At 43.2% G+C, this 27985-nt stretch overlaps 3 protein-coding genes across 5 annotated transcripts; all 3 read left to right on the forward strand.

The window, feature by feature from the left end:
* The first annotated feature begins 700 nt into the window (after positions 1 to 700).
* Positions 701 to 6575, forward strand: LOC133368455 (NXPE family member 4-like). Its single transcript, XM_061592718.1, has 4 exons — positions 701 to 1344; positions 2916 to 2977; positions 5009 to 5236; positions 6040 to 6575. Exons 1-4 carry the CDS (start codon positions 701 to 703, stop codon positions 6573 to 6575), a joined length of 1470 nt encoding a protein of 489 aa, XP_061448702.1.
* Positions 6576 to 13089: 6514 nt separating this feature from the next.
* On the forward strand, positions 13090 to 18248 carry LOC133368285 (nicotinamide N-methyltransferase-like). 3 transcript variants are annotated; one of them, XM_061592311.1, is made up of 4 exons: positions 13090 to 13198; positions 13798 to 14059; positions 15594 to 15801; positions 17464 to 18248. In XM_061592311.1, the coding sequence occupies exons 2-4, from the start codon at positions 13915 to 13917 to the stop codon at positions 17897 to 17899; spliced, it is 789 nt and encodes a 262-aa protein (XP_061448295.1). In that variant the 5' UTR covers positions 13090 to 13198; positions 13798 to 13914; the 3' UTR covers positions 17900 to 18248. The 3 variants fall into 3 exon arrangements, with proteins under 3 accessions (XP_061448295.1, XP_061448297.1, XP_061448296.1); XM_061592313.1 differs by having other exon boundaries at positions 13100 to 13577; XM_061592312.1 differs by having other exon boundaries at positions 13100 to 13564.
* Positions 18249 to 19423: 1175 nt separating this feature from the next.
* Positions 19424 to 27432, forward strand: LOC133368284 (nicotinamide N-methyltransferase-like). Its single transcript, XM_061592309.1, has 3 exons — positions 19424 to 19698; positions 23103 to 23310; positions 26144 to 27432. Exons 1-3 carry the CDS (start codon positions 19545 to 19547, stop codon positions 26571 to 26573), a joined length of 792 nt encoding a protein of 263 aa, XP_061448293.1. The 5' UTR covers positions 19424 to 19544; the 3' UTR covers positions 26574 to 27432.
* The last annotated feature ends 553 nt before the right edge of the window (positions 27433 to 27985 follow it).

Below are 27985 nucleotides of genomic sequence, written 5' to 3' on the forward strand. Positions count from 1 at the left end.
AATGAGGTGCCCAGCCTTGCTGTTGTTTTAAGTATACCCCCTACCACCCAGATCCCTAAAGCTTCATTCTGCATTTCTGTGCTCATCACATTACTTGAATGTGTGTGTGTGTTTTCTACTACTGAACCATGTTCTCTTCTTTTGAAAACTTGTAATTGTTTCTTTCACATTGCATGCTCCAGATCTCCATCTTCAGAGGTCTCATGAGTCAAGTAGACAGAAACCAAGTTGGTACAATGGTTGGTAAGGACTTTATCATTTTCATAATCCCATCTGGCATTATTTAAAGTAATATATCAGTAATTGCAATAATTGAAAACAATAATTAATGGAATAAAGCAGGGATGGGGAACCTGCGGCCCTCCAGATGTTGTTGGACGCTAACACCCAACAACTCCAGTAGCCAGCATGGCCAATGGCCAGGGAGGATGGGAAAGTAGCCTTGCAACATCTGGAGGGCCATAAGTTCTCCACCATAAAGAAAGGATAATTTCTAAAGAATTTTCTTGCTGTGGTCCCTAAACATTTTCAAATCTGTTCACACATTTCCCAGACATTTCTAGTATTTTAAATGCTAGGATGTTAACTGTTATTTGAATCAGTTTGAAAGTTTTCAGCATATTTAAACAAAAATCTGTCAATGATAGATGGCAGGAGCAGAATCTGGCCAATTAAAGGTGACACCCTAAGCCCTACTAGGATGGAGTGGGCAGAAAAGGACAAAGAAGTGAAAAGGATCCTTGCCAAATTGGACCAGCTGATGCCCAGTGTCACTTTCACAGACATAAACACCACCACAAGTGCCAAGAACAGCAAGGCCACCATATTAAACCGTAGGAGCTCATATTGCGTCGGAGATCCCTTGATGGTTCGGCTGGATTTGTACGACCACTTGGGGAAGAGGAAGGAGTACGGAGGGGACTTCTTGCGAGCGAGGATCTACTCTTCAGGCCTTAAGGCCGGAGCCTCTGGGCGTATCACAGACTATAGGAATGGCACATACCTGGTCAATTTCACTTTATTTTGGGCAGGCGATGTCAGGGTGTCCCTCTTGCTCATCCACCCCAGCGAAGCAGTTTCTGCCCTGTGGGCAGCGAGGAAGAAAGGCTATGACAAAATAGCTTTCACGGGCAATTTTTTAAATGGAACATCAGACCTCTTCACTGAATGTGGTTTTGTCATTAACACAAATGCAGAACTGTGTGAGTATCTAGATGAGCGAGACCAAGAGGCCTTCTACTGCGTGAAACCAAAGAATGCGCCTTGTGAAGCTTTTGTTCGCCTGAAGTCCGACAATAAAAATGTCTCATATCTCATGGAATTGGAACAGAGTCTTTTAAATAGGTATCATTTACTTTGCTGTTCGATCTGCAAATGTTCTACTATTGGGCAGAACTGATCCATCCATTTGCTGTCTATGAGTAAATAGTTATATTGTGGGCTCATGATGGGTTTGGATAAGGCAACAGAAATAGAGGGTGGTATTCAAGGCCACTCCTACTCAGAGTAAATCCATTGAAGTTAACAGGTATGACTAACTTAGGTGCACTAATTAGACAGCTGAATATACCCCAGAGCCCACTGAGTTGTGTCTCCATCTCCAGTCCTGGGATTGTCAGAGATGGAATTGTTTATTTTATTTTATTTATAGGATTTCCTACTTGCTCTCCATCATAAAGTCCCAGGGTGGGTTACAGCAGTGGAAAAGTATAATATTAAAATTAGGTAAAAGAATTTGAATTGAAAGAATAGGCAGGTCATCAAATTTTCTATCTCATGTATTAAAGGTGCAAATGAATGAATAGCTGCTCCCATATGTCTATTCAAATGACTGAGGTCATATTTCATACTGCACAAATTGCAAATTTGCTCCCATTGCTAACAACAACAGAAAAAGTGAGCCAGGGTCCCAAATTTGGGGGGGGGGACATGAAGCTTGATCTGCTGGATCCAAGGCTAAACCAGCCAACCTGGTTTATAACGAAAAGCATAAATATACCATATCTGTATACCAAGAGCAACCACAAAGTTACATTGCCTGACACAGCATAAGTTATACATAAGATGTTGAGTTGAGAAATGTTGACTCTTAACATTCTGGCTGGGGCAAAGAATCTCCTAATTTCTAGCAGGAGATAGAGGATGCAGTGGGCCAAGGGTGTTTCAGGAGTGATTTGAGGTGAGCAATTGCAATGATATAGGAACAATAGTTTTGTAGGCCTGCAACATTTAATTTCTGAAATGTTAAATGTTTCTCTCTCTTCACCCACCACCCACTAGTAGCCCACTGGTGGGAGGGAATCCATCTCAGGTATGTAAGGCTGATGTAATATGCCTTGGGCCTCTTGCACAGGGAGGGTTATACACCTGGATAAGTAAGAAAATTATTGGTATTTCTTAAATTTCTGTTCCACCTTTCCCTCTCTCAGAGAAGCCCAGGGTGGCAAACAACCAAGCCCTAGAACAATACAATTAAAATAAATTTTGATAAACATATTTACAATCTTTTAAAACATTAAAACATCTAAAAATATTGTAACCATCTAAAAACAATTTTTAAAAGTCACATATTCTCACAGCTAGTAATAGCAGGTGCCCCATGACAAGCTATTTTCTGAATTCATGTCAGCTAGTTTTTATTTTATCAGGTTAAGACTATTACATTTGCTTCCTCTGCATCTGAAATGCTCTGGGCTCATTCTTGGGCCATTTCAATACGATTTTCCATGTGCATCCAATAGGGACATCACTTCATAGAGATTGTCTTTCTGGAGCAGACCAGCCTCCATTTAGACCAGACTCTCCAATAGAGTCTCGAGGGCTATAAGAATTAGGTCGGGTAAAAACCATAGCGCTCTTGACGACTGATATGTTTTGACAAGCTTTTCTAATGACCATTTTTTCCCCTCCTAAAGTTCAAACACTGGCACTGAGATCCCTCAGACGTTCAGGGACATTCACGTCTATTTCTGTGAAAGTAAGTCGGACTTTCTGGTCTTCTCAACTTTGGTGGCCTCTGCTTGGGGAATTGGACAAGACAGGCCACTGCTTTGGGGCATGTGGCAAGGTCTCATGGTGCACCCCTACACAGGGTCTGAACTGAAGAGAGGACAGCCCAGGAACGTTGCAGGGCTCCAGATCTGGGGATTCTACCTTGCAAGGGGGGGCTGTGGTCTTTTCAGAGATCCTATAGAGTATCACCTCTGCTTATATATACAAAAGTGTGGGTGGGGGAAAGGGAGGACAAAGAAGTACTAGGGGCTTCCTTCCTTAACCTACTAATTTTATTAACATTTTATTAAAAGCAAAGCCTTGGGAGGTGGGGCTTATCTTTCACTTTCTGGCCAATAATCTACAGAGGTTGGGCTTTGTCCACTCCCATCTTCCCCTTTGCTTTGCTTTCCCGTCCTCCCTTTCCTTTGCTTTCATTCACTCCCCCCCTGTCTGCAAGAGCAGGTGCAGTGTTTTTCTTAGAGGGTCACCTCAGGGAATTTCAGCCTCTCTCCACAGCTTTGGCATTGGCTGAAAAGAAAAATCCTCTCCATACTGCTGATACAGGGAAGTTCTAGCCCAAGTGAGGGCTTGTGCCAGGCACAGAGTCCAGGGATGCCGGGCCTTGTAGCACTAGCAACATGTCCAAATCTAGGAAACCTCTTCACACAGCACATAGTAGGGATATGCTAGACAAAAGTCCAAAGCACAGTGAAGCAAGGCGGGTAACACCCTGGATAGCTCCAAGGGCCACTAAAACTGGAAGGCAGGCTTGAATATTGCTCCAACAACCAGCAAATGCAGACTGAGCCTTAAAGAGGCCTACAGATTCTTTTGAGCATCTAGCCCCACCTTTGAAAGGGCGGGCCCTCTACTCTTAGGGGGGGCAGTCTGTTTTAGGAGATGTGGGCTTGAGCAGTATGGGGGTGTCTGTGGTTCCCCTATGGCCTCTGAGCTGGTGTCCTCAATGTCTGGAGATGCAGCCACTTCAGCCTGGAGAGGTGCTGGCATCACAGTGCTGGAATTTCTGAAGCGGCAGATGCATCAAAGGCTGGTTCTGAGGGCAATTTCTTCTCCCGGTCAGATACATCCTATGAATCCATGGCCGCTTCCCTGAGGATGGGGAGTCAGAGCTCTGGGTTATGACAGCTGCACATGCCTAGTGTAAGTTTGGGACCAGCCATTGTCTAGCTGTGACTGTGGTGGAGACCTTTCTTCCTTGCAGGACTGTTAGATCTTTGAGTCTTCCGTTCTGTTCTTTGCGTGTGTGTTTTGACAGTGAAACATTTTGGCTTCTCTGCTGGTTTCACTAACTGTAGAATCAATAGCAGAGTTGGAAGGGGCCTATAAGGTCATTGTGTCCAACCCCCTGCTCAATGCAGGAATACAAATTAAAGCATCCCCAGCAGGTGCCTGTCCCGCTCTCTCTTGAAGGCCTCCAGTGTTGGAGAGCCCACCACCTTCCTAGGTCATTGTTTCCATGGTTGTACTGCTCTAACAGTTATGAAGTTTTTCCTGATGTTCAGCTGAAATCTGGCTTCCTGGAACTTGAGCCCGTTATTCCACGTCCTGCCCTCTGGGACGATCAAGAAGAGATCCTGGCTCTTCTCTGGGGACGGCCCTTCAAGTGCTTGAAGAGTGCTATCCTATCTCCCCTCAGTCTTCTCTTCTTTGACCTTATTATTTATAGCTGCTCTTACTGGTTCTGGGAGTGGAAACAGGAGGCCAAATAATGATAATAAACAGATTCCAGTTCTTCTCCATCTCTGAAAATGGTTCCTGCTTCAGAAGTGGCCCACAGATTGCCAGGTGCAGAATTGAAAGGCTGCTATAAAATGTTGCCTCTGTGTGATCCTTTTCTGCTTATTCCTTCCTGGAACTTTGGCATCCCCACTAATTGCCCCAGGGACTGCAGACAGAGACATTCACCCTTTCCGTTCAGTGCTCGTTTCCTCTCACACATCACTGTAGAGTCTGTTGGCAATGCATTTGCCTATCTCTCATATCCTTTTGGCAGGGAAGAAGACAATGGCAATGGAGAAATGCAGGGTTGGGATGACCTCCCCATCTCCCAGTGGCTTTGTGTGGCAGAACCATTGGCACCCCGTGTTCTGCAGCGTGCCCAGTTTCAACACTTTCAGCACCTTTAAATGGATTGACATTTGCTTGAAACGAAAGCTGATTTACCTCTTGGGAGACTCTACTGTGCGGCAATGGATGGAGTATATTGCATCGAGAGTGAGATGTACGTTTTCCCACCTACAGATAACCATCATGTAGCATTTTTAGCTGTAACACATACCTTTGTTACAGGTTTCTGTGCCTAAATGTTAATCTTGAAGTCTTTCTTTAAAAATATTTATTTAGGAAATATGTTCTACGTAGAGATTGGGGAGAAATTTGTAAATGCAAACTTGTCTAAGTTGTACTTCTCAAAGCAATACACAAAGCAAAAACACAATCCTCCTTTGAAATTCATAATTTGAATGTTGTGGTGCAGTTCCTCAACCAAAAAAATATACAAAGCCCTGAACAACTTGAGCCCAGGATGCCTTAAGCACCAGGCTGATCACTGAGAACTTTGGAGGGAGTCTGTTAGTTGTCCTTCATGTTATAGAGGCCCAACTGGCCTCAACCTGAAGTTGGGCATTTAGTGTCCTATGCTGTGGAAAGCTCTTCCAGCAGAGACTCAGCAAGCATCCTTAATTTTCAGGAAACATCCTCACTTTCAGGAGTCTCTTGAAGATTTTTTCTTGTGCCAACAGGCCTACGCAGCTGTTTAAAATGTTTTTTAATTGCCAAAAACATGTTTGTTTTTAAGCATTTTTATTTTGCTGTACACAGCGCCGAGGTTGCAGGGTGGGTTACAACAATTTAAAATACATCTTTAAAAACAATTAATTATACAGCCACAAGAGTGGCTGTATACCATAGCCAGCATGTTTTTTTGAATTCCACAAAGTTTTCCCCACCAGAGGTAGCCCAGTAATTCTCAGAGGATAATGATTAAAAACTTGTATATTAATGTTGTGTCTATTCCCACATTAGCATTCAAATATCTTGACACTCATGGAGCTGGGAAGCACCAGAACTTGATTGCTGTGGACATGACAAAAAACATTCAAATCCAGTGGAAAAAACACGGCCATCCCTTAGTCACTATTATAGAATATATGGTAAGAGATCACAGCTACATTGCTCGGGAGATTGACAACATGGCAGGCGACAGAGACACAACTATTGTTATTGCTGTGGGCCAGCACTTTCGTCCCTTCCCCATCGAGCTCTTCATTCAAAGAATGATTAACATCCGGGGAGCCATCGAGCGCCTTCTCTTGAGGAGCCCAGATACAAAGGTCATCATCAAAGCAGAGAACATCCGGGAGATAAACATTGACCAGGAGCGATTTTCGGACTTCCATGGCTATGCCCAAAACCTTGCACTAAAGGATGTTTTTCGGGACATGAAGGTTGGCTTCATTGATGCCTGGGACATGACGGCTGCCTATGGCACAAAAATTCTTCACCCACCAGAAAATGTGGTTGGGAATCAGATTAATATGTTTTTAACTTATATATGTTAAAGTACTAAAGCAAATGTAATCTGAAAACTTACACAAAGCCAAGAATTTCAGAGTGGCAAAACCGTCAGTTAAATATATGGAACACTTTATCAGCTTTTGCATTTAGACGCTCAGGGTTGTAGCCAACTAAATTCTACTCAGAGCAGACCCATTTAAATTAGTGGACCTAAGTTCACTATGTTTATTCATTTCAGTGGGTCTGAGTATGACTAACATTAGTTGCAGCCCAATATTCCATTGGATATCTCTATGAATATCGGGAGAGCCCCGCTGGATCTTCCTGAAGGTCCATCTGGTATCATTTTCCAGAAGCGTCTGTCCAAGTGCTTCTGGAAAGCTTTCTGTTGGGAAGTAGCCACTTACCCCTCATGGAGTACCACTCCATGTGGAGCTGGGCAGGGACTTTGGGAGGTGTAGGGTTGTTAAAGGAAGGTGGAGCTGAAAAGCCCCAATACTGGCACAGCAGAGCATCTCGGGGTCTTGGCCACCATGTGCAGGGGTGGATCTGGTCCATTTCAGCAGGAAAAAGGAGGACAGCACCAAACCTCAGACCAGAAGTAAGAGGCAACACTCACATTTAGCTGAAGAAATGGGATAGTTCATTGACTAAAAGCATTCCAGTTTGTTATTATTTCCTTGTAAATTTTAAATGGAATAGACAACTAATTTGTGTTGATTTTTTCAGGGGGGGATACAATTCAACCAATTTCTCATAAATTTCTTGACTTTATATGCAAACTCATAATGTTGTTGTTGTTATTATTACGTATGAAAGGAGTTCCCGTGGGTCTTCAGAGCAAACATATTTATTACACAGTATTCTTTGTCACACACACAAAATCTCTACATGCCACTATTCTGTGAATGTTGAGTTCTACAATTGATAAAAAGCTGTGTGTGCCAACTAAATTCCTGTCATTCTATTTTCAATTATATTAGGGTCATACAGATCAAGCTACTTCCATTGTAGCTAGTGGAAACAGAATTAGGGAAAGTTCATTTATCTATAAAGAAAATTATTTTAATGTAACGAATGTTTTAGGCAACAAATATTGTGCGTTATGTGCCTTCAAGTCGATTACGACTTATGGCAACCCTATAAATCAGCAACCTCCAAGAGCATCTGTCTTGAACCACCCTGTTCAGATCTTGTAAGTTCAGGTCTGTGGCTTCCTTTATGGAATCAATCCATCTCTTGTTTGGCCTTCCTCGTTTTCTACTCCCTTCCGTTTTTCCAAGCATTATTCTCTTTTCTAATGAATCATGTCTTCTCATTAAGTGTCCAAAGTATAATAACCTCAGTTTCATCATTTTGGCCTCCAGTGACAGTTCTAGTTTAATTTGTTCTAACACCCAATTATTTGTCTTTTTCGCAGTCCATGGTATGTGCAAAGCTCTCCTCCAACACCACATTTCAAATGAGTTGATTTTTCTCTTATCCGCTTTTTTCACTGTCCAACTTTCACATCCATACATAGAGATCGGGAATACCATGGTCTGAATGATCCTGACTTTAGTGTTCAGTGATACATCTTTGCATTTGAAGACCTTTTGTAGTTGCCCTCTCCAGTTCTAGCCGCCTTCTGATTTCTTGACTATTCTCTCCATTTTGGTTAATGACTGCGCCGAGGTATTGATAATCCTTGAGAAGTTCAATGTCCTCGTTGTCAACTTTAAAGTTACATAAATCTTCTGTTGTCATTACTTCAGTCTTCTTGACATTCAGCTGTAGTCCTACTTTTGTGCTTTCCTCTTTAACTTTCATCAGCATTCATTTCAAATCATTACTGGTTTCTGCTAGTTGTATGGTATCATCTGCATATCTTAAATTATTGATGTTTCTCCCTCCAGTTTTCACACCTCCTTCATCTTGGTCCAATCCTGCTTTCCGTATGATATGTTCTGTGTACAGATTAAACAAATAAGGTGATAAAATACACCCCTGTCTCATACCCTTTCTGATTGGAATATGCAGGAATGTGCAAATTTAAAGAGCTCTTTCATGTGGGATGGGCAACCTCTTACTGTCCGGCTCCACTGTCGGATGGTCACATGGCTCTCACTGCCTATGCTAGGCATTTGACGGCTAAAATATACTGTTCCCAGCAACCTTTAAATTATTAGTGGTGTGTTGTTTGTTGTCAATACATTCTACCCATGAACCCCCAGAAACAGCAGACTAAAACAACAACAAAAAGAGGTTGTGCTTGTACAATTAACATTATGGGTCCTTTCTGGACAGGGTTGGGTCTTCTGGTGCTTAAAAACTCTTTGACTCCATTTGATACCAATGGGGGCTTTTTGGACAGGAACATTAACTGTGGAAGTGTAAGAAACCCAAGACCCAAGCTCCTTGTTTCCCTGCCCTTTTCTGCCAAAAGCCAGTCTCTGTCTCAGTCTTGATCTCCAAAGCCAGACAACCCACAGAGACCAGCTTGTTGTATTATTGCCCAGTACACAGTTGATACCTTTCCTTGAATATTTCCCTCCACTGGCTAGGTGCGAAGTACTGTTTCCTGCCCACCTGCAGATTCCACCAGGATCCTCTCTGACTGGAGGCAGACCCTTTTGCCATCTCCCCCTCCCCTTCCTGGCAAACAACATAACACAGCATGGTTGTGGAAACAGACGTTGTCTAGACAGAAGCTTCCGGATATTGCAAATGAACCATTCAGATATCACATATGGGTCATTGGTTAATGTACACATTTTTGCAAGCCATTTCTCATCATATAATGCATTTTTTGCCTGTTATTTTCATTCATATGTTCATTTTTATACATACTTTCCCCTAGTATATACATTTTTGTATAAAGTTTTGGCAGGCGAACTACATAGCAAAATTCAGATAAGTGCTAATTTTGAAGGGTGGCTGTGTTTTTGTGTTCGTATTGTTTCAGAAAGTGCAGATTTGATAGATCTGCAAACTAAATCAAATTTCTTGCCTGTCCCTAGTTCATAGGCAGTTCTACACATGCCAAACTGAGTGGGAGCCAGAAGAGGGAGCTAAAGGCACAGAGAACTGAAAGCTTTTCCAAACACTTAAAATAAAAGCCCTAGATTTTATATTTGGCGCAAAATTCCTACTACTTCCAAAGCTGTGCCAGCTGGATGATAACCTACTAGAATGTCATGGTTTGGATATGGAGGGGGTGTCCTTATTTTGCATGTCATTTCCCCTTGTTGCTATGGGTGTCCATGCATGCTTGCCTGCGGGATAACATCACATGTGGGGGACAGCCATCTCCCCACATGCCACAGTCCTGACCCTGACCACCCCAGCATTACCCCTCACAAAACAAAAACAAGCCACATTCGCTGTGCACATTTATAGTGCAGTGTCAGTCCCGGGGCTGAGAAGGTTATATACTGTGGGTGCAAAAGAATCTTCTCTTACCCTTGATAAGAAAAACATGGAGGTTGCAGGCAACATTGTGAAGGAGGCACTGGTTGCCCATTTGTTACTGGGCCAAATTCAAGCTGTTAGTATTGATATATAGCCCTCAACAGCTTGGGACCAGTTTAGCTACAGGGAAACATTTTCCCTGGTCCCATTTTTCTAAATACAGAATTTAGATATCTTTGCAACTTCTGTGTTTATACTTCAGGGTCTATGGAACTCCCCACTACAATAAGTCAAGAGCTCCTCAATGTAACTTTTTTCTGTTGCCACCAATTCCCTTAGAATGCCTTTAAAGCCTCCTAGTAGCTCAGTACAATAGGCTTGCAATTAAATAAAATGGTTTATTAAATAGATATTATGTATGTAAGGGAACACTGACATTGGGATCCTACATAGCCTTGATGACAAATTCTAAAGACTTAAGAGATGCTGCTGTGGACACCAACCTCTAAGTGGCTTTTGCCTCCTCAGAAGTTCCCTGGCTCACCACCCCAGCCAAATTCACCCACAACTCAGTCCAGCTACTGGGGACTACTGCCTCTGACTACAAAGCTCCCCCAGCTGAACTTCTGGCCACTTGGACACAGTTTAGCTGATTTTTAGAAACTTGTTTGTGTGACTTCCTTCTGAAAACACCTTTACACAGGGCCTCCCTCTCAGCCACCCTCTCAGCCACCCTCTCAGCCCACCACGCCCACCACGCCCACCACCACGCCCACCACCACCACCACGCCCACCACCACCACCACGCCCACCACCACCACGCCCACGCCCACCACCACCACCACCACCACCACCACCCTTCCTCTGATCTTCCCCAGCAAAATACTCTTGAGTGGCTTAACATTCAGGCCTCAGCTTCCTCTTATCTGTGTCTCACACCTGCCTCCCTGATCCACTGACTTTCCCAGCTGCCTCTTATTTCTTCCCAGCTGCCCAATCTTCACTGACCAGAACCTCCAGCCAATCCAAGCCTGCTGTTTTCCAGACCAATCAAAATGGAATTACCTGATCCAGAATTAGGGATGGAAAGATCTGTCAATTTCAGTTCTCTTGGTTTCTGGTTTTCTCCATCTTAAATTTACTTCTCCACATTTCTGCAGCAATGAAAATTCTTCAGCATTTTAGTGCAAATTTCTCCTAATAAACACATTTTTGTAGGCAGTTTTGATTAGTTTTGACTAATGTACACATTTTTGCAAGTCATTTCTCATCATATAATGCATTTTTGTGTTATTTTCGCTCATATATTCATTTTTATGCACACTTTCCCCTAACGGATACATTTTTGTAAACATTGTTTGCTTGATGAACTGCGTTGCAAAATTTGTGTGAATTTCAAAGGGTGGCTGTTTTGGTTCTTACTTTGTTTTGGAAAGTGTGAATTTGACAGATTTGGCTTCAAATGTGAACTGAATTGAATTTCTTGCCTATCCCTATCCAGAGTTCAGTGGGACTTACACTTGGGAGTATGCAGGATTACAGCCTGAGGCTACAATTACCTGGGAGTAAACCCTATTGAACAACAGAAGTTACTTCTGAGTAGTAAGGCATAGGATAGCACTAATCATTTTTAGTAAGCATCAGAGTCAAAGATAAAAATGCAATCTTAAACGTTTTACGGTTGATAACAAAAAAAGGAAAAAATAAAGGACCACACTGCATAGACAGAGAATTATATTAATGCACCAAAAAGTCAGGACAGACTATTATGCCTTTGCAGAGTCTTGAGGGCTGCTTTACTAGACTAAATCCAGCTGCAGGCTGGGTTTCAACAGGGAGGAGGCCTGAGGCAGCAATTTAAGCAGGCTTGTCTTCGTGGTCTTTTGTTTGGGAGAGTTTTGGCTGGAAATCCAAACTAGCCTCTCAGCCCCACCACTTCTAACCTGCAAGGTTGATAATGGACTACTGTAGAGGGCAGCTCTCGCTTGGGGGAGATTTTTAAGTGGCTCCCTGCAATGAGATGGTTATTTGGGTCTTTTATCTCGGTAGCTGTATTACTTCAAGTTCTGGGCCTCGCATAATGGATTCCCCCCCCCCCCAGGCATGGAAAATATATATACATAAATAGGATTCCAGCACTTATAAAGCCTGTGAGTCAAAGAGAAATGCATGCATTTATTCCACTTTGAACAGTTGTGTCTTCTCCCAAAGAATCCTGGGAAGTGTAGTTAATTAAGGGTGCTGAGAGTTGTTGGGAGACCCCCTATTCCCCTCACAGAGCTGCAATTCCCTGAGAAGAGGGTCTGACTGTTAAACCACTCTGAGAATTGTAGCTCTGCCATGGGAATAGGGCTCTCCTCTCAGCACCCTTCACAAACTACAGTTCCCAGGGTTCTTTGGGGGAAGCCATGGCTGCTTCAAAGTGGAATAAACGTGAGGCGTGAACATGGCCGAGGAAAGACTGGGATGGGACCCTTTTCTCTGTCATGTAGAGAAAGGCTTGCCACTCTGTGAGGAACAGGCCTCGTTCAGATGCCTCCTACGGAAAACCCGCAAGCAGGACCTGAGGGCAGCAGCCAGCAGCGTTCTGCCCACTCACAATTTCCTCCAACTGGTATTTGGAGGCATAGCTTCCAACAGAGGAGGCACAACATAGCCACCATGGCTATTAGCCATTGATGGCCTTATCCTCCATGCATTTGTCCAACCCTCTTTTAAAGCCATCCAAGTTGGTGGCCATCACTGCCTCCTGTGGGAGCAAAGTCCATAGTTTATTTCTGCAATGTGAGAAGCACTTTCTTTTGTCTGTCCTGAATCTTCCAACATTCAGCTTCATTGGAGGTCCACGAGTTCTAGTGTTATGAGAGAGGGAGAAAAACATTTCTATATCCACTGTCTCCACACACTGTGCATCATTTTATACACTTCTACCATGTTGCCTCTTACTTTTTTTCTAAATTAACAAGCCCCAAATGCTGCAGCCTTTCCTTGTAGGGGAGTTGCTCCATCCCCTTGATCATTTTGGTTGCCTTTTACTGCCTTTGCTGTCTTATATTCAGGGCCAGCCCAAGACATTTTGCTTGTACAAGGTACAGGACAAGATAGTGCCTCCCCCTATTCCGTGCACAGAAGCTGACCAGACTGGTAGGTGGATCTTATTTCAACACAGCAGGTCAGCGTAAGGGACACAGAGCAGGCTGTAGAGCACACACAGATGAGTCCGCTACCGGCCTCTCATCATCTGCTATCTGAGGCAGCCGCTTCATTCTGCCTAATGGTATGGTTGGCCCTTTTTATGTCAGGCCAGGCTATTTATCTATGTTTCATTGCTGTCTACTCTGACTGGCAGCAGTTTTCCAGAGCTCAGACAGAGGCTGTTCACATTGACTGTTACTTAATATTCCTTTTTTTAAAAAGAGGTGCCAGGGAATAAACCTGCCACCTTCTGCATGCAAATCATGTGTACCACTCAGCTGTAGTCTCTTTGCACTGCTGTCATGACCTGCAGAAATGGAACCTTTCTAGCATGGAGGTGCAAAGAGCTGGCAAGCTTCCTTTGTAGAATTTCTTCTTGTCGTACAGATTAAGAAACAGAAAAGAAGGTGGCTAGCTAGAAACAGTCTGCTGTGAAAAGTCAGCTGTGGTGAGTCATTTGTGTATGTGTCTACCAGTTGCTAGTATTATTTTGCTATTATTAGTAATGAATAGTTTTTAATAACATCTTTGTTTTTACTAAGTCTTTACATGGTTTTAAAGGAAAGATCTTGTGTCTTCCCAAAGCTCTGCAAATATCCCTGTTGGCTTGAAAGTATATTGAAAAACAGAATATTAAAGCTTTAATCCAACCCTTGAGCTGCTTTTATTGCTTGCATACAGAGGAGAGTGTCAGCGGGCAAAGGCCAGCTGCAGGATATTCAGCTCTGCTGGGTGTTTACAAGAGGCCCCCAGTGGGAAAGTCGTGTGTTTGGTACCTGCTAGAACGAAGAGCACGCCATGGCAGAATTTACTGGAGGAGACGTTTACCAGGCAGAATTCGACCCCAAAGCCTATCTGGAATATTTCAAGTTTGGAGAAGGCACCTTGGGGGATGAAGTCCTCGAATTTGTCTTGGGATGCTTTTGCAAAACATTTACTTCAGGTAGTTTATCACAACTGTAATCTCTGGCTGTGCGTGCGTGAAAGAGGAAGGGCTGTGGCTCAGCAGCAAAGCACATGTTTTGCAGGCCAGAGGTCATGGGATCAGTCCCTGGCAGCTCCAGGGCAGGACTGGGAAAGAGCCCAGATTGTGGAGAGTTGCCACCAGTCAGTGAAGACGGGGGATGGGGACCTGGTGGCCTCTGAGCTGGAATAGACAACCTCCCTTTGGCAGCTCCGCTGCTCTCCCCCCCTCCGAACTGCCCCTGTCTTATGGCTTCCAGTGTGTACCCCACCTTGCCTTCCCTGATGGAAGGGCCTGGAGTCGGAGTAGCTCCATCAGGAGGAGCCTTTGACAGCTTGGAGGAAGGTCTCCACCTCAGGGCCTTGGAGGTGCAGCAGTGCACGGCTCCACAGAAAGCAGTCTGCAGCCGCTCTTCCTCCTTCCTCAGGCTCCCCTTCCCCCTCTCCCCTGTGCTCACCCTCGCCCGCATGGTGACCCAGGAAAGATCGCCAAGGCGAATGGGTCGCTGTCGTCTATGCTGAGTGCTGGCAGTGGCTCTTCCAGGTTTCAGGCAGAAGACATTCCCAGCCCTACCTGGAGACGCTGGGCGTGGCACCCCTGGCCTTCTGCATGCAAAGCAGGTGCTCTGCCACTGAGCTATGACTCTTCCCCACGTTACGGTCCTCACCTCCCTCACATGGTTAAAGGGGGGGAAGGGGGATTGTGATGTCCTTAAGAGAGAAAATGTGTGTGTGTGTGAGTGAGTGAGTGAGTGTGAGAGAGAGAGGGAGAGAGAGAGAGAGAGAGAGAGATTGTTGTGGGAAGAAATCAGAAGAAGGCTAGGACTGGGGAGGGCAGCTATGAGAGAACTAGAAAAGTTTCTCAAATGCAAAGATGTATCACTGAACACTAAAGTCAGGATCATTCAGACCATGGTATTCCCGATCTCTATGTATGGATGTGAAAGTTGGACAGTGAAAAAGGCAGATAAGAGAAAAATCAACTCATTTGAAATGTGGTGTTGGAGGAGAGCTTTGCACATACCATGGACTGCGAAAAAGACAAATAATTGGGTGTTAAAACAAATTAAACCAGAACTATCATTAGAAGCTAAAATGATGAAACTGAGGCTATCATACTTTGGCTACAAAATGAAAAGACTTGATTTACTAGAAAAGACCATAATGCTGGGGAAAACAGGAGGGAGTAGAAAACGAGGAAGGCCAAACAAGAGATGGATTGATTCCATAAAGGAAGCCACAGACCTGAACTTACAAGATCTGCACAGGGTGGTTCATGACAGATGCTGTTGGAGGCCGCTGATTCACAGGGTTGCCCATAAGTCATAGTCGACTTGAAGGCACATAACAACAACAAAACTCTAGCCCCACCTCAGCCAGCTCTGCCCTCCCTGCCATCATTCAGCCCTTGAAACATTATGCCTGAGGGACTGTGGCCCTTGGTGGACACAGAGTTTCCCCACCCCCGTTCTAGAGGGAAGAGGGCATCTCTTGACTTTTCTCCCTACACCCAGGGCGTCTAAAAGGTGAGACCCTGATCGATATTGGGAGTGGCCCCACCATCTACCAACTCCTCTCGGCCTGTGAGTCTTTTGAGAGCATCATTGCCTCCGATTATGTCGACCAGAACTGCCAGGAAATTGAAAAATGGCTGAAGAATGAGCCGGGAGCTTTTGACTGGACCCCGGTGGTGAAGTATGTGTGTAAGCTGGAAGGAAAGAGGTATGGGAGCTCAATGAAATGCGCATTTCCAAAAATGGCTGCAGCCCATTTGTCAGCTCAAGACAGAGCCTATCCTTTGTGAGGGTGCCTGGCCGTTGCTTGAGCTCCTCTGACGCCATGGAAAGTTTCACTGTCATTCTGACTGATGAGGAGGGTGGAGAGGTGCTGGTAACAGAATGTTGACGAAGTGCAACTTCTGTTAGAGAAGGGAAAGGTCAGCTTGATTTTAGAACAGCATGCTGGCTGGGCTGATGGGAGTTGCAGTCCAAAACATCTGGAGGGCACCAGGCGTAGGAAGGCAGATTTAGACTTTCATAAGAAGGAGCAAGGAATGTGGGCCTGTGTGGATGTGTAAGCAGATAGGGAGGCCGAGTGGCCTGTGAAGAAAGGTGAGCTTCTTGGTTGTGCAAAGATTTTGGGTTGCATCCAATGCTAGTCCTACCCAGGGTTGACCCATTGAAATTAATGGACATGGCTAACCTGGAGCCATTAATTTCAATGGGTCTACTCCATAGTTAGTTAGATACGACCCTTTATCTTCAGTTTCTCAGGTCCACTTCAGAGCATCTAATGCGCTACTAAAGGATTTAAAGAAATCCTTTTGGGGGATTTTGTTTCCATCTAGTATAGTAGTTTTTTCTTTCATTGATATATAAAAAATATATATTATATTTTTGTAAACCACTGAGTCTGTTCAGGTATTAAGTGGTTATATAAATATATGAAATAAAATAAAATAAAAGCTAACCCTAGAGGGAAGTGTCACCACTCTGAATCTCTGCATATGTAGCTGTTGTTAAGGTGCAGCTGCAGTAACCAGCTGAAAATCTGGCAACTTATATCCATGCCCTTTTGACTTCTCCCTTCGGTTTCCAAGAGCTTTGGTGAGCTGTTGAATGCCAGTATTTTCCGCACACAAAGTGTGTTGGCGCTGTCACTTCAGCATGCCTGGATCCACAGCACAAATTAAAGAGGCATTCCAAAGTAGAAGTTCAAGGCCTGGTCCAAAGGCTGGACTTAAATGTCAAATTGTGTGGGAGATTACTGTCTTCGATAAGTTTCATTTCTGGCCCCAAGCCATTTCTAGCATTTCCACAGAGTTTCCATAATCAAGTCAGGGCTTTTTCCAAGGAAATCTTTAGAACTGCCAAGTAGTGGGCAATTATAATTTGCACACAAAATGCAGGCCACTGCAATACACTTGTGCATTTTCCTTGTGTATGTGTGTGCATGCATGCTTTCTTGCTTAGAGGCACATTCTATGACATTTAGAAGCTTACAAAGAGTGGGAGAAAATCCTCAGAACTGCGACTTTGACAGCACCAATCCAGAAGAGTGTTCTGTTTCCATCATGTCAGAAGCAATGTGGAGAGTAGTCAGTGGAGTCTGCCAGGAGGGTCACTGGCAGGGGTATACTTGATCAGGCTCTGGGACTCTGGGGGAACTGTGACTGCTTTTCAGTATTTACATTTCACTTTGTCATCAGTCACTTTTTAATATCACTCACACAACTCCACTTTTGCAAGTCTTGAATTTTTGAACTCCCCATTTTTTCCTATAACTTTCAGTTTGGGATCTGGTTGTCCTTTTTCTTTTCTTTTCTTTCCTTTTTTTTTAAAGGAGCCCCAAATGATGCTTTTGCATTATTTTAATTTCCTCAAGGGACAAGTGGGCAGAAAAGGAGGCAAAGCTACGAAGAACCATCAAAGGTGTTCTGAAATGTGACGTCCATCAAAGCAACCCAATGGGTCCGTCCTCTTTGCCTCAGGCTGACTGCCTGCTCTCTGCAGAATGCCTCGAGTCTGCTTGCAAAGACCTCAGCAGCTTCCGGGCTGCTCTGAAGAACATCAGCTCTCTGCTGAAGCTTGGGGGGCATTTGGTGCTCAGTGGAGTTTTGGGGTGTACGTTCTACATGGTTGGCCCCCGTACATTCTCCAGCTTGTTCCTGACGGAGGAATTCTTGAGAGAGGCCCTTGGCCAAGGCGGATTTGCCATTACTGAGTTTGAGATGCGGCCCAGAATTGACAAAACAATGATGGAGACCAGTGATTTCTCTGCAGGGTACTTCATCGTTGCATGCAAGGAGAAAGAGGCCTAATCAAATCAAATGCCAGAGGAGGTGGACTTGGATCCTCAAGGCTAAATGAGCAGAATAGCCCTGGATCTGGGTTCAAGTCCTACCTTTGTCCCAGATTAGGCTTTTATTAGGTTTTAGTTTTATCCTGGTTTAATCCTTTTACTATTTTGCAAATTAGACTTTGTAAAAATAAAAGCGCCTAATAAGTGTAAATAATAAGAATAGGAATGGAAGTTTTTTTAAATTTCTCAGCCGCAGGTCCCTGTATGTAAAATGGGTGTGACAGTGACCTGTCCTCATGGAGTTGTTATGGAGAAAAATAAAGATTGCCAAGCAGAGATCAAAATAAAAGTTTTGGATTATCTTCAAAGCAAGTATTTACAGTGCCTTATTTACCGTTTGATGACAAATGGGCAAAACATCTAGCAAGCAACACAAGTTTAAATATTCCACCAGATTTTCAGTTACAGCTCACTGAAGGTCTGCATTCATTTTCCTGTGGAGCTTAAAAAGTTTGAGCCACAGGACCCGTGTACTGGAAGCATTATCTTAGGGCACTCCTTAGTGGGAAAACTAATGAGTGGGATCATATAATCTAATAATGCTTTTTATACTGGAAAGAAAAGCCATTTGATATGTGCACCCCAGAAGAGCGAAGATAGGCAGAATAATATACAGCCACAAGAGTGGCTGTATACTATAGCTAGCATGAATTTTTTGCATTCCACAATGTTACATTGAAAATACTCCCCTTGCCATTCTGTTGCTTCCCATAAGCTCATTTCAAAACAAGATCTTATGAAATTTATAGTCCTGAACTCAGAAATGCTTGCTTAACAACCCTCTAAGTTTTCATGGCAATACACAAAACAGCCAGAGAGAATAGGGATGGGTCATTCCTCAGAATCATAGCAGGAGAGGAAAGGGTTAATCCACTACCCCGTGATTATCACCTCTGCCTGCTGATGCCATTTGCATTTTTAAAGGCCTGCATGTTAAATGCAAAGACACCACTTCATTTGGCCCCCCCATCCTCCCCCCCCCCCCGGTTCTTTAATGACTGTGAGCCAGTCTGGGCAAACTTAGGAAAGGCAGGGCATATGAATTTTCAACAAAACCGCCCAGAGAGCTTCTGCTATGGGACGGTATACAAGTATAATAAATAAATAAATAAAATAAAACACTTTTTTCTATCTCCTTTTTTAAAAAAGGAGAGGAAGTCAGAAGAACTGCACTGCCTCATCCCTCCACACCTCCTTGCATTGCTTTTGTGCCTTTTGGGCCAGCCTCCCACGCAGCAAATAAACAGGTGAAACTTTTCCAGGGAGGGAGAAAGGGAAGGGGAGGTTCACTTGTTGTTACATTAGTATCTTTGCTGCTAAAGGGATGGCAGCCTGGGGAAAAGCTGGCAGCTCTGCATTGTGTAAATATTCTATGCCTGTAAGAGCCTCCCCACTGAAACATGATCTATGGCCTTCTCATGTTAATGTTTGGCCACCCTATCAAAAGTTTCTCCCTGTTTAATCTTTTTAAACATTCCCCAGCTAAAGTCCGGGACCTGCTGGGATTACATTCTGGAACAGGCAGGCGTGGGGTGGAGCAGGGGGGTCAATGGGAAGTTAACGGTGCAGAAGTCATTTGTGTGCATTGCAGACTTGGAGACACAATGGAGGGGAACTTCACTGGAAAAAATGTTTACAGGGAGCATTTTGTTTCAAAAGATTATTTAAAAACATACTATTCGTTCAGCAATGACAACTCTGCAGAAAATGACGTGTTAACCTTTGCTTTGCAGAAACTCCACAAAGCTTTCACATTGGGTGAGTAAGTCATCACAGAGTACTTCGGGGCACTAGGGGGCTGCCTGAACATCTTATAGTCAGTTTGTTGTTTACGGTGGAGGGGACGCTTCCACTTTGTCTTATGTAGGTGCAGCCACCTCTGTAAAATTGCAGGGGCAACAATCCCTTTCCCCCAACGATCACTGTAGGAGGCAGCAGAACTCTCAGCCCTCCTTTACCCCTGAAGTGGTTGTAGGGGAAAGATTTGGGCTCGAAGAGGGCATACCAATGGGCCGGTTTGTAGCCCAGTTCTTTGTCTCTCCATTAGTTACTTCAGTGGGTAAGAGGCCAGAAGGACACTTTGTCCCTTTGCCAGGCCCCCAGGCAACTGTCGGGCAAAGGAATTTTGGCCGTGGAGGCAAAGGATGCACACTCTCTGAGCTTAAGTGCTTTAACAAAAACAACCAAGCTCCATCTCATTTTTGCCATTCCAGCTGGAACAGTTCCGTGAGTACGGTGGCCATGAGTCCTACTTTACAGAGGACAATCCTCTGTTTCAAGGGCTGTTAGAGGACGGTCCTCTCTTTGAATACGTCCTCTATCTGAACAGCTGTCTATGTCAAGTTTTCCTTAAAAATGAAGAACCATGAGAGGGCAGGAGGGATCTGGAGAAGTTGCCCATGAGCAATTAGCACCAGAGAGCAGGCAAAGCAGGCACACAGGTCACCGGCCACAGTCGTCTCAACTATGGTGAAATGGGTTGTATTTTTATTTAAATTGCAGTAATGATTTCCAAATGCGCACCTCATAGGGGCAGAGGAGAAATCCTCTTCTCATTTTAAAGCAAACCAACTTAATTCACACTTCCTAGAAGCAATATGCAAGTAGAAGCAAAGTTACATCTTTTAAAATTCGCACCTCTTCAAATTTTGTGATGCAGTTCTCTGACCAAAAATGTTTATACTAGGGAGAAGTGTGCATTAAAATGCATATATCAGTAAAAATAACATTCAGAAATGCATTCTATTAGGACAAATTTGCTTTGACAATATGTGTATTAGGCAAAATTGCAAACAAAATGTATATATTAGGAGAAATGTATACTAAAATGCCCCCCCCATTTTTAGCAATGCATAAGTGGCCACCGTAATAGTGAGAGTACTACTGGGGGCAGGCAAAAAGCCAAGGAGGACTCCTACATTTTCAGCTGTTGTGTGGAAGAGGAGGATTCCAATGGATCCAGCTTTTCACACTCCTGCATAAGCTGCACTAAGACCTCCTGGTTGTCCTTTGCATCTGGTCACCCTAGGTCAGGAACCTATGGTCTCCATATATTCCTGGAATCCAACTCCCATCAGCCCCAGCCACCATGGCCAATAGTCAGGGATGATGGGAGTTCACCCACAACATTTGGAAGGCACAGGTTTCCCATTCTTGTCCCTCCCAAGGAAAAATGTATAGGACGGTGAGGACTCATCTACATAGGAGCATTTCTTTGTAGCAAATACACTGCTTTTGCCTTCGCTATTCATTTGCACCGAGCTGCAGTTCCTGCTCAATGGTAGCTGCCAGTCACTATTTTCCATTCACACAAGCAGACATTCCTCTGGGAAGGATTAGTTTCACTGTTTTCTTGTGGCTCCACCCCCTAATTATACATTTCCACTACCTCTAGTTGCTAGGTGACCAAGCATGCTTACTCTGTTCTACCACTTGCAGTCTTTTTTTAAAAATCCAGAATTGTGAATATCTGTGTTTTCCCTAGTAGGATACAGCTGAAATACAAATCTTTGACTGAGCAGTGTTATAATTTGCACACAAGTTAGGGAGAAAATAAAATAAAGGCACCATTTGCAGCTACGTAAAAAAGGCCAGCAGAACAGAGTAGAGCAGTCTGAAGATGCTTGTCAGCCACAGGAAACAACATGAAAGAAGGGAGGAGAAGATAGTGGGTGTGGAGAGGGGAGCAATGGGCACACCCACCTAACAGCATCAGAGCAAAGTGTCTGCAAGCACTAGAGAAATGGAATGGAGACTTTTTTCCCTCCACTTTTTGTATTCTCAGCAGATTGGGTTAGTACAGATTTACAGGGGAGAAACTGTGTGATAGTTTCTGCTTGCCAGTAATGTCATACAAACCATGCAAATTTAAAAAAGATGTGAGTAGCAGCAAACACACATTGAACCACCGTGTAGATGAGCCCTGACACGAAAAGATATGGCATTATATGATTAGCATAAATAAGTATACAGCAAACAAGATCAAATTACAGCAGAAAAAACAGAAACTTGGCCGTGAAATTAGCAACCAGCAGAATAGAGACTGATCTACATGTGTGGCAGAATGAGGTTTGGTTATTCTGGACTGCACCATGGTGATCCTCACGGCAGAGAATAGGGTTCCTTGCAATACTGTACAAGGGAGAGTTAGTGAATTACACACCATTTGAGAGTTAGACCCCAGTGTCGTTGGCAATACTGCAAGAGTCTCAGGTAGGGATGGAAGAGAAATCTGATTCAGTTAACATTTGAAGTTGAATCTATCAAATTTGCACTTTCCGAAACAATATGAGAACTGAAACACAGCCATCTTTTGAAATATGCACTTATCCAAATTTTGCAATGCAGTTCTTCAACCAAATGTTTATAAAAATGCAAATATTAGTGGAAAGTGTGCATAAAAATGATTGCATTAATGAAAATAACATATGCGCAAATCCTTATGTGAGGAGAAATTAGTTGCAAAAATGTGTACATCAGTCAAAACTACGTACAGAAATGTGTATATTAGGAGAAATTCACACTAAAATGCTGAATAAATATGGAGAACTGAATTTAAGATTGCAAAAATGAGAACTGGAGAAAACTGAAATTGATGGTTCCTTTCATCTCTCGTTTCAGGGAGGCACCCCTTGCATCACACACAGCTACTTTGTTGACACTCCCAAAAATATGGTTACACCAAGCCACAGTTTACAAAGGTGGGGCTCAGTCAGCTGCCTTGACGAGAGAGGAGTTTTATTTTAAAACGGCATGCTATATTGTCTCTCTTGTGTCAAACTGTAAGTTTATAAGCACCCCAAAGGTGGGACCTCCCCTCTTGCATTCTGTAAAGTGTCGTGCACAGTGGTGGTGGTGCCATATAAATTTATTCGAATTGTTGCTGCTGCTGCTAATGATTATAGTTTAGTGGACTCAGTTGGATATATAATAGTTACAGTACCAAGCTTTTTATTATCGTGAAACTTTGCATCATGGAAGAGCATGCCCTTATGATTTCAGGACCCTGGAGCAAATAAGTGCCACTTCAGTTCAGCATCTTTTTCATAGAGGTGGTGATATCATCTCCAGAACTTGGATGAGGGAAGATAAAGTATGGTGGAGAGTGGAGTCGTGTGTGTGCGTGCACACAGCAGGAACCTCACTATGATTTTTAAATACAGATGGCATTAAAGGAGACACCCTGATAGACATTGGAAGCGGCCCTACCATCTACCAATTTCTCTCTGCCTGCGAGTCCTTCCGAGAGATCTTTGCCACAGATTACACCGACCAGAACAGGGAGGAGTTGGAGAGGTGGTTGAAGAAGGATCCAGAAGCTTTTGATTGGAGCCGGATTGTGAAATATGTGTGTGAACTGGAGGGAGACAGGTACAGAGAGTGAGCTGGCATCTGTCACTTGATCTTGAACTTCCATTTATTAATAAATTCATATAATCATACAGTTGAAAGGTACAGCGATGTCATTAGCTGGGTGCGGGGAGTGTGGACCACACCAGGGTGACACCATGAGAGGGGGGTGTCACCCAGAGTAGGGTTGCCATATTGCCCGGTTAGCCAGGTTTTACCCAGATTCTTTGCATGCCACCCAGCGCCTGTTTAGCCCCTTAGCTGGCCCGGATTCTCAGCTTTCATTTTTTAAAAAAATTAAGTTTGTAGGTGGTCCGGTTCTTGAGATGTACATAAAAACGTCAGCCCCCCGTTAAATCTTTTTTTAAACTACTGTATAGCACTTCGTAGCTTTAACCCCGCCCATTCAGGATTGCAGCCAATCAGTGAAGTGTTTGGTTGACCTGTGGCAGTGTCTAGTAAACCTCATTGCAAGGCCAGAAAATGGTGGTTTCCCCCCCTTTTTATCTGAAAATCTCATAAATTGGGTAAGTATATACATTTCAGTTTTTTCCCCTCTTGTGTGTAGGAGTCAGATCCTGGGCAGTGTTTTGAAAACCTTCCCAATACCTGCTTTTGTGGGGGTAAAAGCATTGCTAATCCCATATGTCCAGAGTAAATCCCATTGAATTCAATAGGATTTACTTTTGAGTAGACATGGTTATGAATGTGCTGAAAATCAATGGGACTTTGGAGTGAATGTAAAAAAGAATTGTGTTTGTGTTCTCTTTCTATCCCCCCCTCCAGTCCTATTTTAAAGCAAGTAGGCAGGGCTTACTTAGGTATTACAGTTTTTATTCTGTAGGAAACTAATACTGATTTTTTTAAAACTAATACTGATTTTTCTGCAATGACCAACTGGTTTGACAATAAACTATTATATGGGCTGTATGTATTTTTACATCTCCAGTGTGTGTGTGTGTGTGTGTGTGTGTGTGTGTGTGTGTGGTCTTTCCAACAACCCTGTGAGGTAGGGTTGGAAACCAAGGCAGCTCACAACAAGAAATAAAGCCATTTAAAATCCAATAACCATAAAAACAAGTATAAACAGTTGCAAAACAGCGTAAAGTGGCATGATTCGGAATTTTGGGTTGTGTGAATGAAGTTGCTTATCACTTGAGGTTGCAGTTCTGTCCCTGTTTGAGTAAGTTCCACTGAATACACTGGGACTTGCTTCTGAATAAATAAACCTAGGATTGCACTATAAATATCTTTACAGTGTGTGTAAATAATAAATATATTTGATAGTCATGGTTATATAAATATTTCTTCATTTATCATATTTTTGGTTTTTGGTTAGGAATCCTGACTGGTTGTGAGATGCTTAGTTTTCTGCCTTACTCATAGGAATCTTGTTGTGGTTGGTATGGTATTACATTTAGGAAAGTGTTACTGCCTTCTGTGTTTTTTTTCCTATTTGCATTTCACTTATCTTTGACCTCACTCCGTTACAGCCATAGAAGCAACAGCAGCATATGCAAGATAATTAACTCCCATTAGTGATAAGAGCAAGAACTTATAATTATTATTTTAATTAGAAGAAGAGGCTTATCAGTACTTTGAAGAGGACCAGATATTTATTTTCTTTCTGAGCCCAGGACTGGGTCTTTCATGATGCCGGGGGGGGGGGGAAAGGGGAGCAGGAGAGTAGTCGATAAGACAGACATCCTGGCATTGGTAATCTAATTAGCAAGGTATGTGTGGGGTTGTTGTACACTTCCAAGCCCAGTTTCATTTTGAGTATGGAGGTGGAACCTGTGTAGATGTGGTTGATCAAAGGGAGAAGAAATTTTGAGTTAAGCAAAGCTCTGCTTTTATAAAACCTAAGAAACATACAAATACTTTGAATATCTGAGTGCCTGCACCAGTGGAATACTGGAGGAACTTGTAAAACTTGCTGCAACAGTATTTAGAACTGAGCATGTGGCGTGAAAAACTCCTTTTCCTAACATTTTGGCTTCTTGTTTTTCTCCACCCACCACATCTCTGAAATATATTGTATATGGTTAACTGTACTGCTGCCCTGACTTACTTTATGTTTGTTGCTATTTTGTGTTTCTATTATGTTTTTATATTGATTGTGCATTTTTATTGTTTTTATTATATTTGTAAGCTGTCCTGAGCTCTGTTTTTAACACCAGAAAGGCAGGATAATCAATCAAACAACATTCCATAGTGTTGGAAACTAGAGTCTAGGCATTTAAGGCTGAAAATGTTAAGTTTTTTTTAAAAAAAAGATTTCTCACATCTTTCCCCAGTTTTTGGTGCTAATTCCTAGGCACAAAAACAAAACAACTGGACAATCCAAATATTAATATGCAAATAATATGCAAATATTTTGCATACTATGCAAATTAGCCTGCCCGGATTTGTGGAACTGGAATATGGCAACCCTAACCCAGAGCCACCTCGCCCCTAGGCACCCTAGGTCTGGTATGGGAGGAGGTCATGGGGGTGACACCATGAGTTACCGCACCGGGTGACACCAACCCTGGTGATGCCACTGGAAAGGTACCTCAAAGATCATAGAGTCCAGCCCCTTGCCACTGTGGGAAATTCACTGATAGATTTTCCCCTCACAAAGCTCCAATTCCAAGAGCTCCCCAGGAAGAGAGATTGATTATTAAACCACTCCAAGGATTGCAGCTCTCTGAGGGGTCTCCTCTCAGCATCCTTAAACTATAGCTCTCAGGATGCTTTGGGAGAAGCCATGACTGTCAAAGTGGTATTGCAGTGCTTTAAATGTAAGGTGCAGATTTGGCCAAGAAAAAGCAGCCATTGTTTCCTTCCATTCCTCACCTTTAATCTTCCCCAGGGTGAAATGGGTGGAAAAGGAAGAGAAGGTACGAAGCACCATCAAGCAAGTCCTGAAATGTGATGTGACTCAGGCCAACCCTTTGGCTCCTCTCGTGGTGCCCCAAGTCAACTGTGCACTTTCTACATTATGTCTGGAGGCGGCCTGCAAAGACCTGACCATGTACCACTCAGCCTTGAAGAACGTTGGCTCCCTTGTAAAGCCTGGGGGACACCTCATTTTAATGGTGGCTCTTGAAGGAAGCTTCTACAAGGTTGGCCAGCACCCGTTTTCCTGCCTGTATCTGGAGCAGGAAAATGTAGACAACGCAATAAAAGAGGCAGGCTTTGATATTTTGTGGTCTGAGTTGTCTGGACTTCATTATTCATTGACCACCACTGATAACAAAAATGTATATTTCCTGGTTGGCCACAAGCGCAGTGAGGGGTAGGTGCTCATGGGAAGTGGAAGGAAGTCCAAGGAGCTTACCAAAGGGAAAGCAATCACTTGACAATTTTGGCGCACTACCAGTAGCAACATCTAGACCAGGCCTACACATAATGGGGAATTCTTTATATACAAACAATAAACAAAATATATTCTTTTATAAAACTATAAGGTTTATAATATTTTAATAGTTTAGTAGCCAGCTAGAAACTTTTCTCTTTGGAGCTGTCTTCCCTGCCTGTGTTGGTATGCTGGTACAGCTTGGCTCCATAAGATTAGATAAGAGGAACAGAACACTGAACATCTCTGTTCTCTCGAAGGATTGCATTAACTGGAATGCTTAGCTCACTATAGAAAATGTACTGGTATATGAACCACCCAAGTAGCAAAATTTGCTTTGGCAGCAGCTAAAATCAGGGCTAAATTCCTAAACCAATCACAGTAATCTTGACAATTAATGCAAAGTTGTTACAGGCTAAAATATCACTATTTCACTGCTTTTGTTACTATAGGTATGTTGATTTGGTGTTATATGTACTATATGTATGCTGATTTGGTGTTATATGTACTTTTTATATATTTTATATATTGTGGCGGCCAATGGCTATGAACAATAAACTATTCTATTCTATTCTATTCTGGTATATGAAGTACTGAACATTACCTAATTGACTAGAACATAATGTAGACAGTGTAATGCTTATGTAATGTCTATGTAATGCTTACGTGTAGCCCCTGATTGGGATATGTATAAAATGTATATAAACCCAGGCAAGCAGTGCCATGTTGCAGCTCTCCACTCACTCATTGGGAGTCTGACTGTGTGTACATTTGTCATCAATAAAGGCTTAGCTTTGCTGCAAGCCTGTTTCTTCATTCTTCTCTCGGACCTCCAGTCCAGCAGACCACAAAATTCCTCATCACACATACATGCAGCCATTTTTTTTAAAAAAAGTCAACTTTAATTTAAAAAAACAAATGAATGAATTAAGAATGCCTTTGGGGATTTTGCTATCTTATCTTATAGGCCTGATTTATGCAACATGGTAAGCCAAACTATGGCTTTCCAGGACTGCCCCGACAAGCAGGCTTCCAGCTGCTTTGATTGCTGCTGGGCCTTTTTGCTCCTGTACTGAACCCACGTTCGTAGTTAAGCACTCTCCTCATTGAGCACCAGCTGCAGCCAAGAACAAACCTCAAGGTTAGTGCCTTGTGGTCAGTGAGTCCTCATGGTTAGAGAGAGCTCAACCATGAGTTAAGACTAGGGATGGGGAAATCTGTCCATTTTTGTTTGTCTCAGGGTTGTAGTCAACTACTCAGAGTAGACCTACTAAAGCTAATTCACAGCATTTTAGTGCAGATGTCTCCTAATATATATATATTTGTATGCAATTTTCCTAATATATACACTTTTGC

Source organism: Rhineura floridana, chromosome 12, assembly GCF_030035675.1.
Source record: "Rhineura floridana isolate rRhiFlo1 chromosome 12, rRhiFlo1.hap2, whole genome shotgun sequence".
Taxonomy (NCBI): domain Eukaryota; kingdom Metazoa; phylum Chordata; class Lepidosauria; order Squamata; family Rhineuridae; genus Rhineura; species Rhineura floridana.

Coding starts and splice junctions, on each gene's coding strand:
- LOC133368455 (XM_061592718.1), top strand. CDS start 701: ATGGAGTGGGCAGAAAAGGACAAAGAAGTGAAAAGGATCCTTGCCAAA. Junction 2,978..5,008: donor TCACGTCTATTTCTGTGAAA/GTAAGTCGGACT, acceptor TCCTTTTGGCAG/GGAAGAAGACAATGGCAATG. Junction 5,237..6,039: donor TATTGCATCGAGAGTGAGAT/GTACGTTTTCCC, acceptor TTCCCACATTAG/CATTCAAATATCTTGACACT.
- LOC133368285 (XM_061592311.1), top strand. CDS start 13,915: ATGGCAGAATTTACTGGAGGAGACGTTTACCAGGCAGAATTCGACCCC. Junction 14,060..15,593: donor TTGCAAAACATTTACTTCAG/GTAGTTTATCAC, acceptor CCCTACACCCAG/GGCGTCTAAAAGGTGAGACC. Junction 15,802..17,463: donor TGTAAGCTGGAAGGAAAGAG/GTATGGGAGCTC, acceptor AATTTCCTCAAG/GGACAAGTGGGCAGAAAAGG.
- LOC133368284 (XM_061592309.1), top strand. CDS start 19,545: ATGGAGGGGAACTTCACTGGAAAAAATGTTTACAGGGAGCATTTTGTT. Junction 19,699..23,102: donor CCACAAAGCTTTCACATTGG/GTGAGTAAGTCA, acceptor TTTTAAATACAG/ATGGCATTAAAGGAGACACC. Junction 23,311..26,143: donor TGTGAACTGGAGGGAGACAG/GTACAGAGAGTG, acceptor AATCTTCCCCAG/GGTGAAATGGGTGGAAAAGG.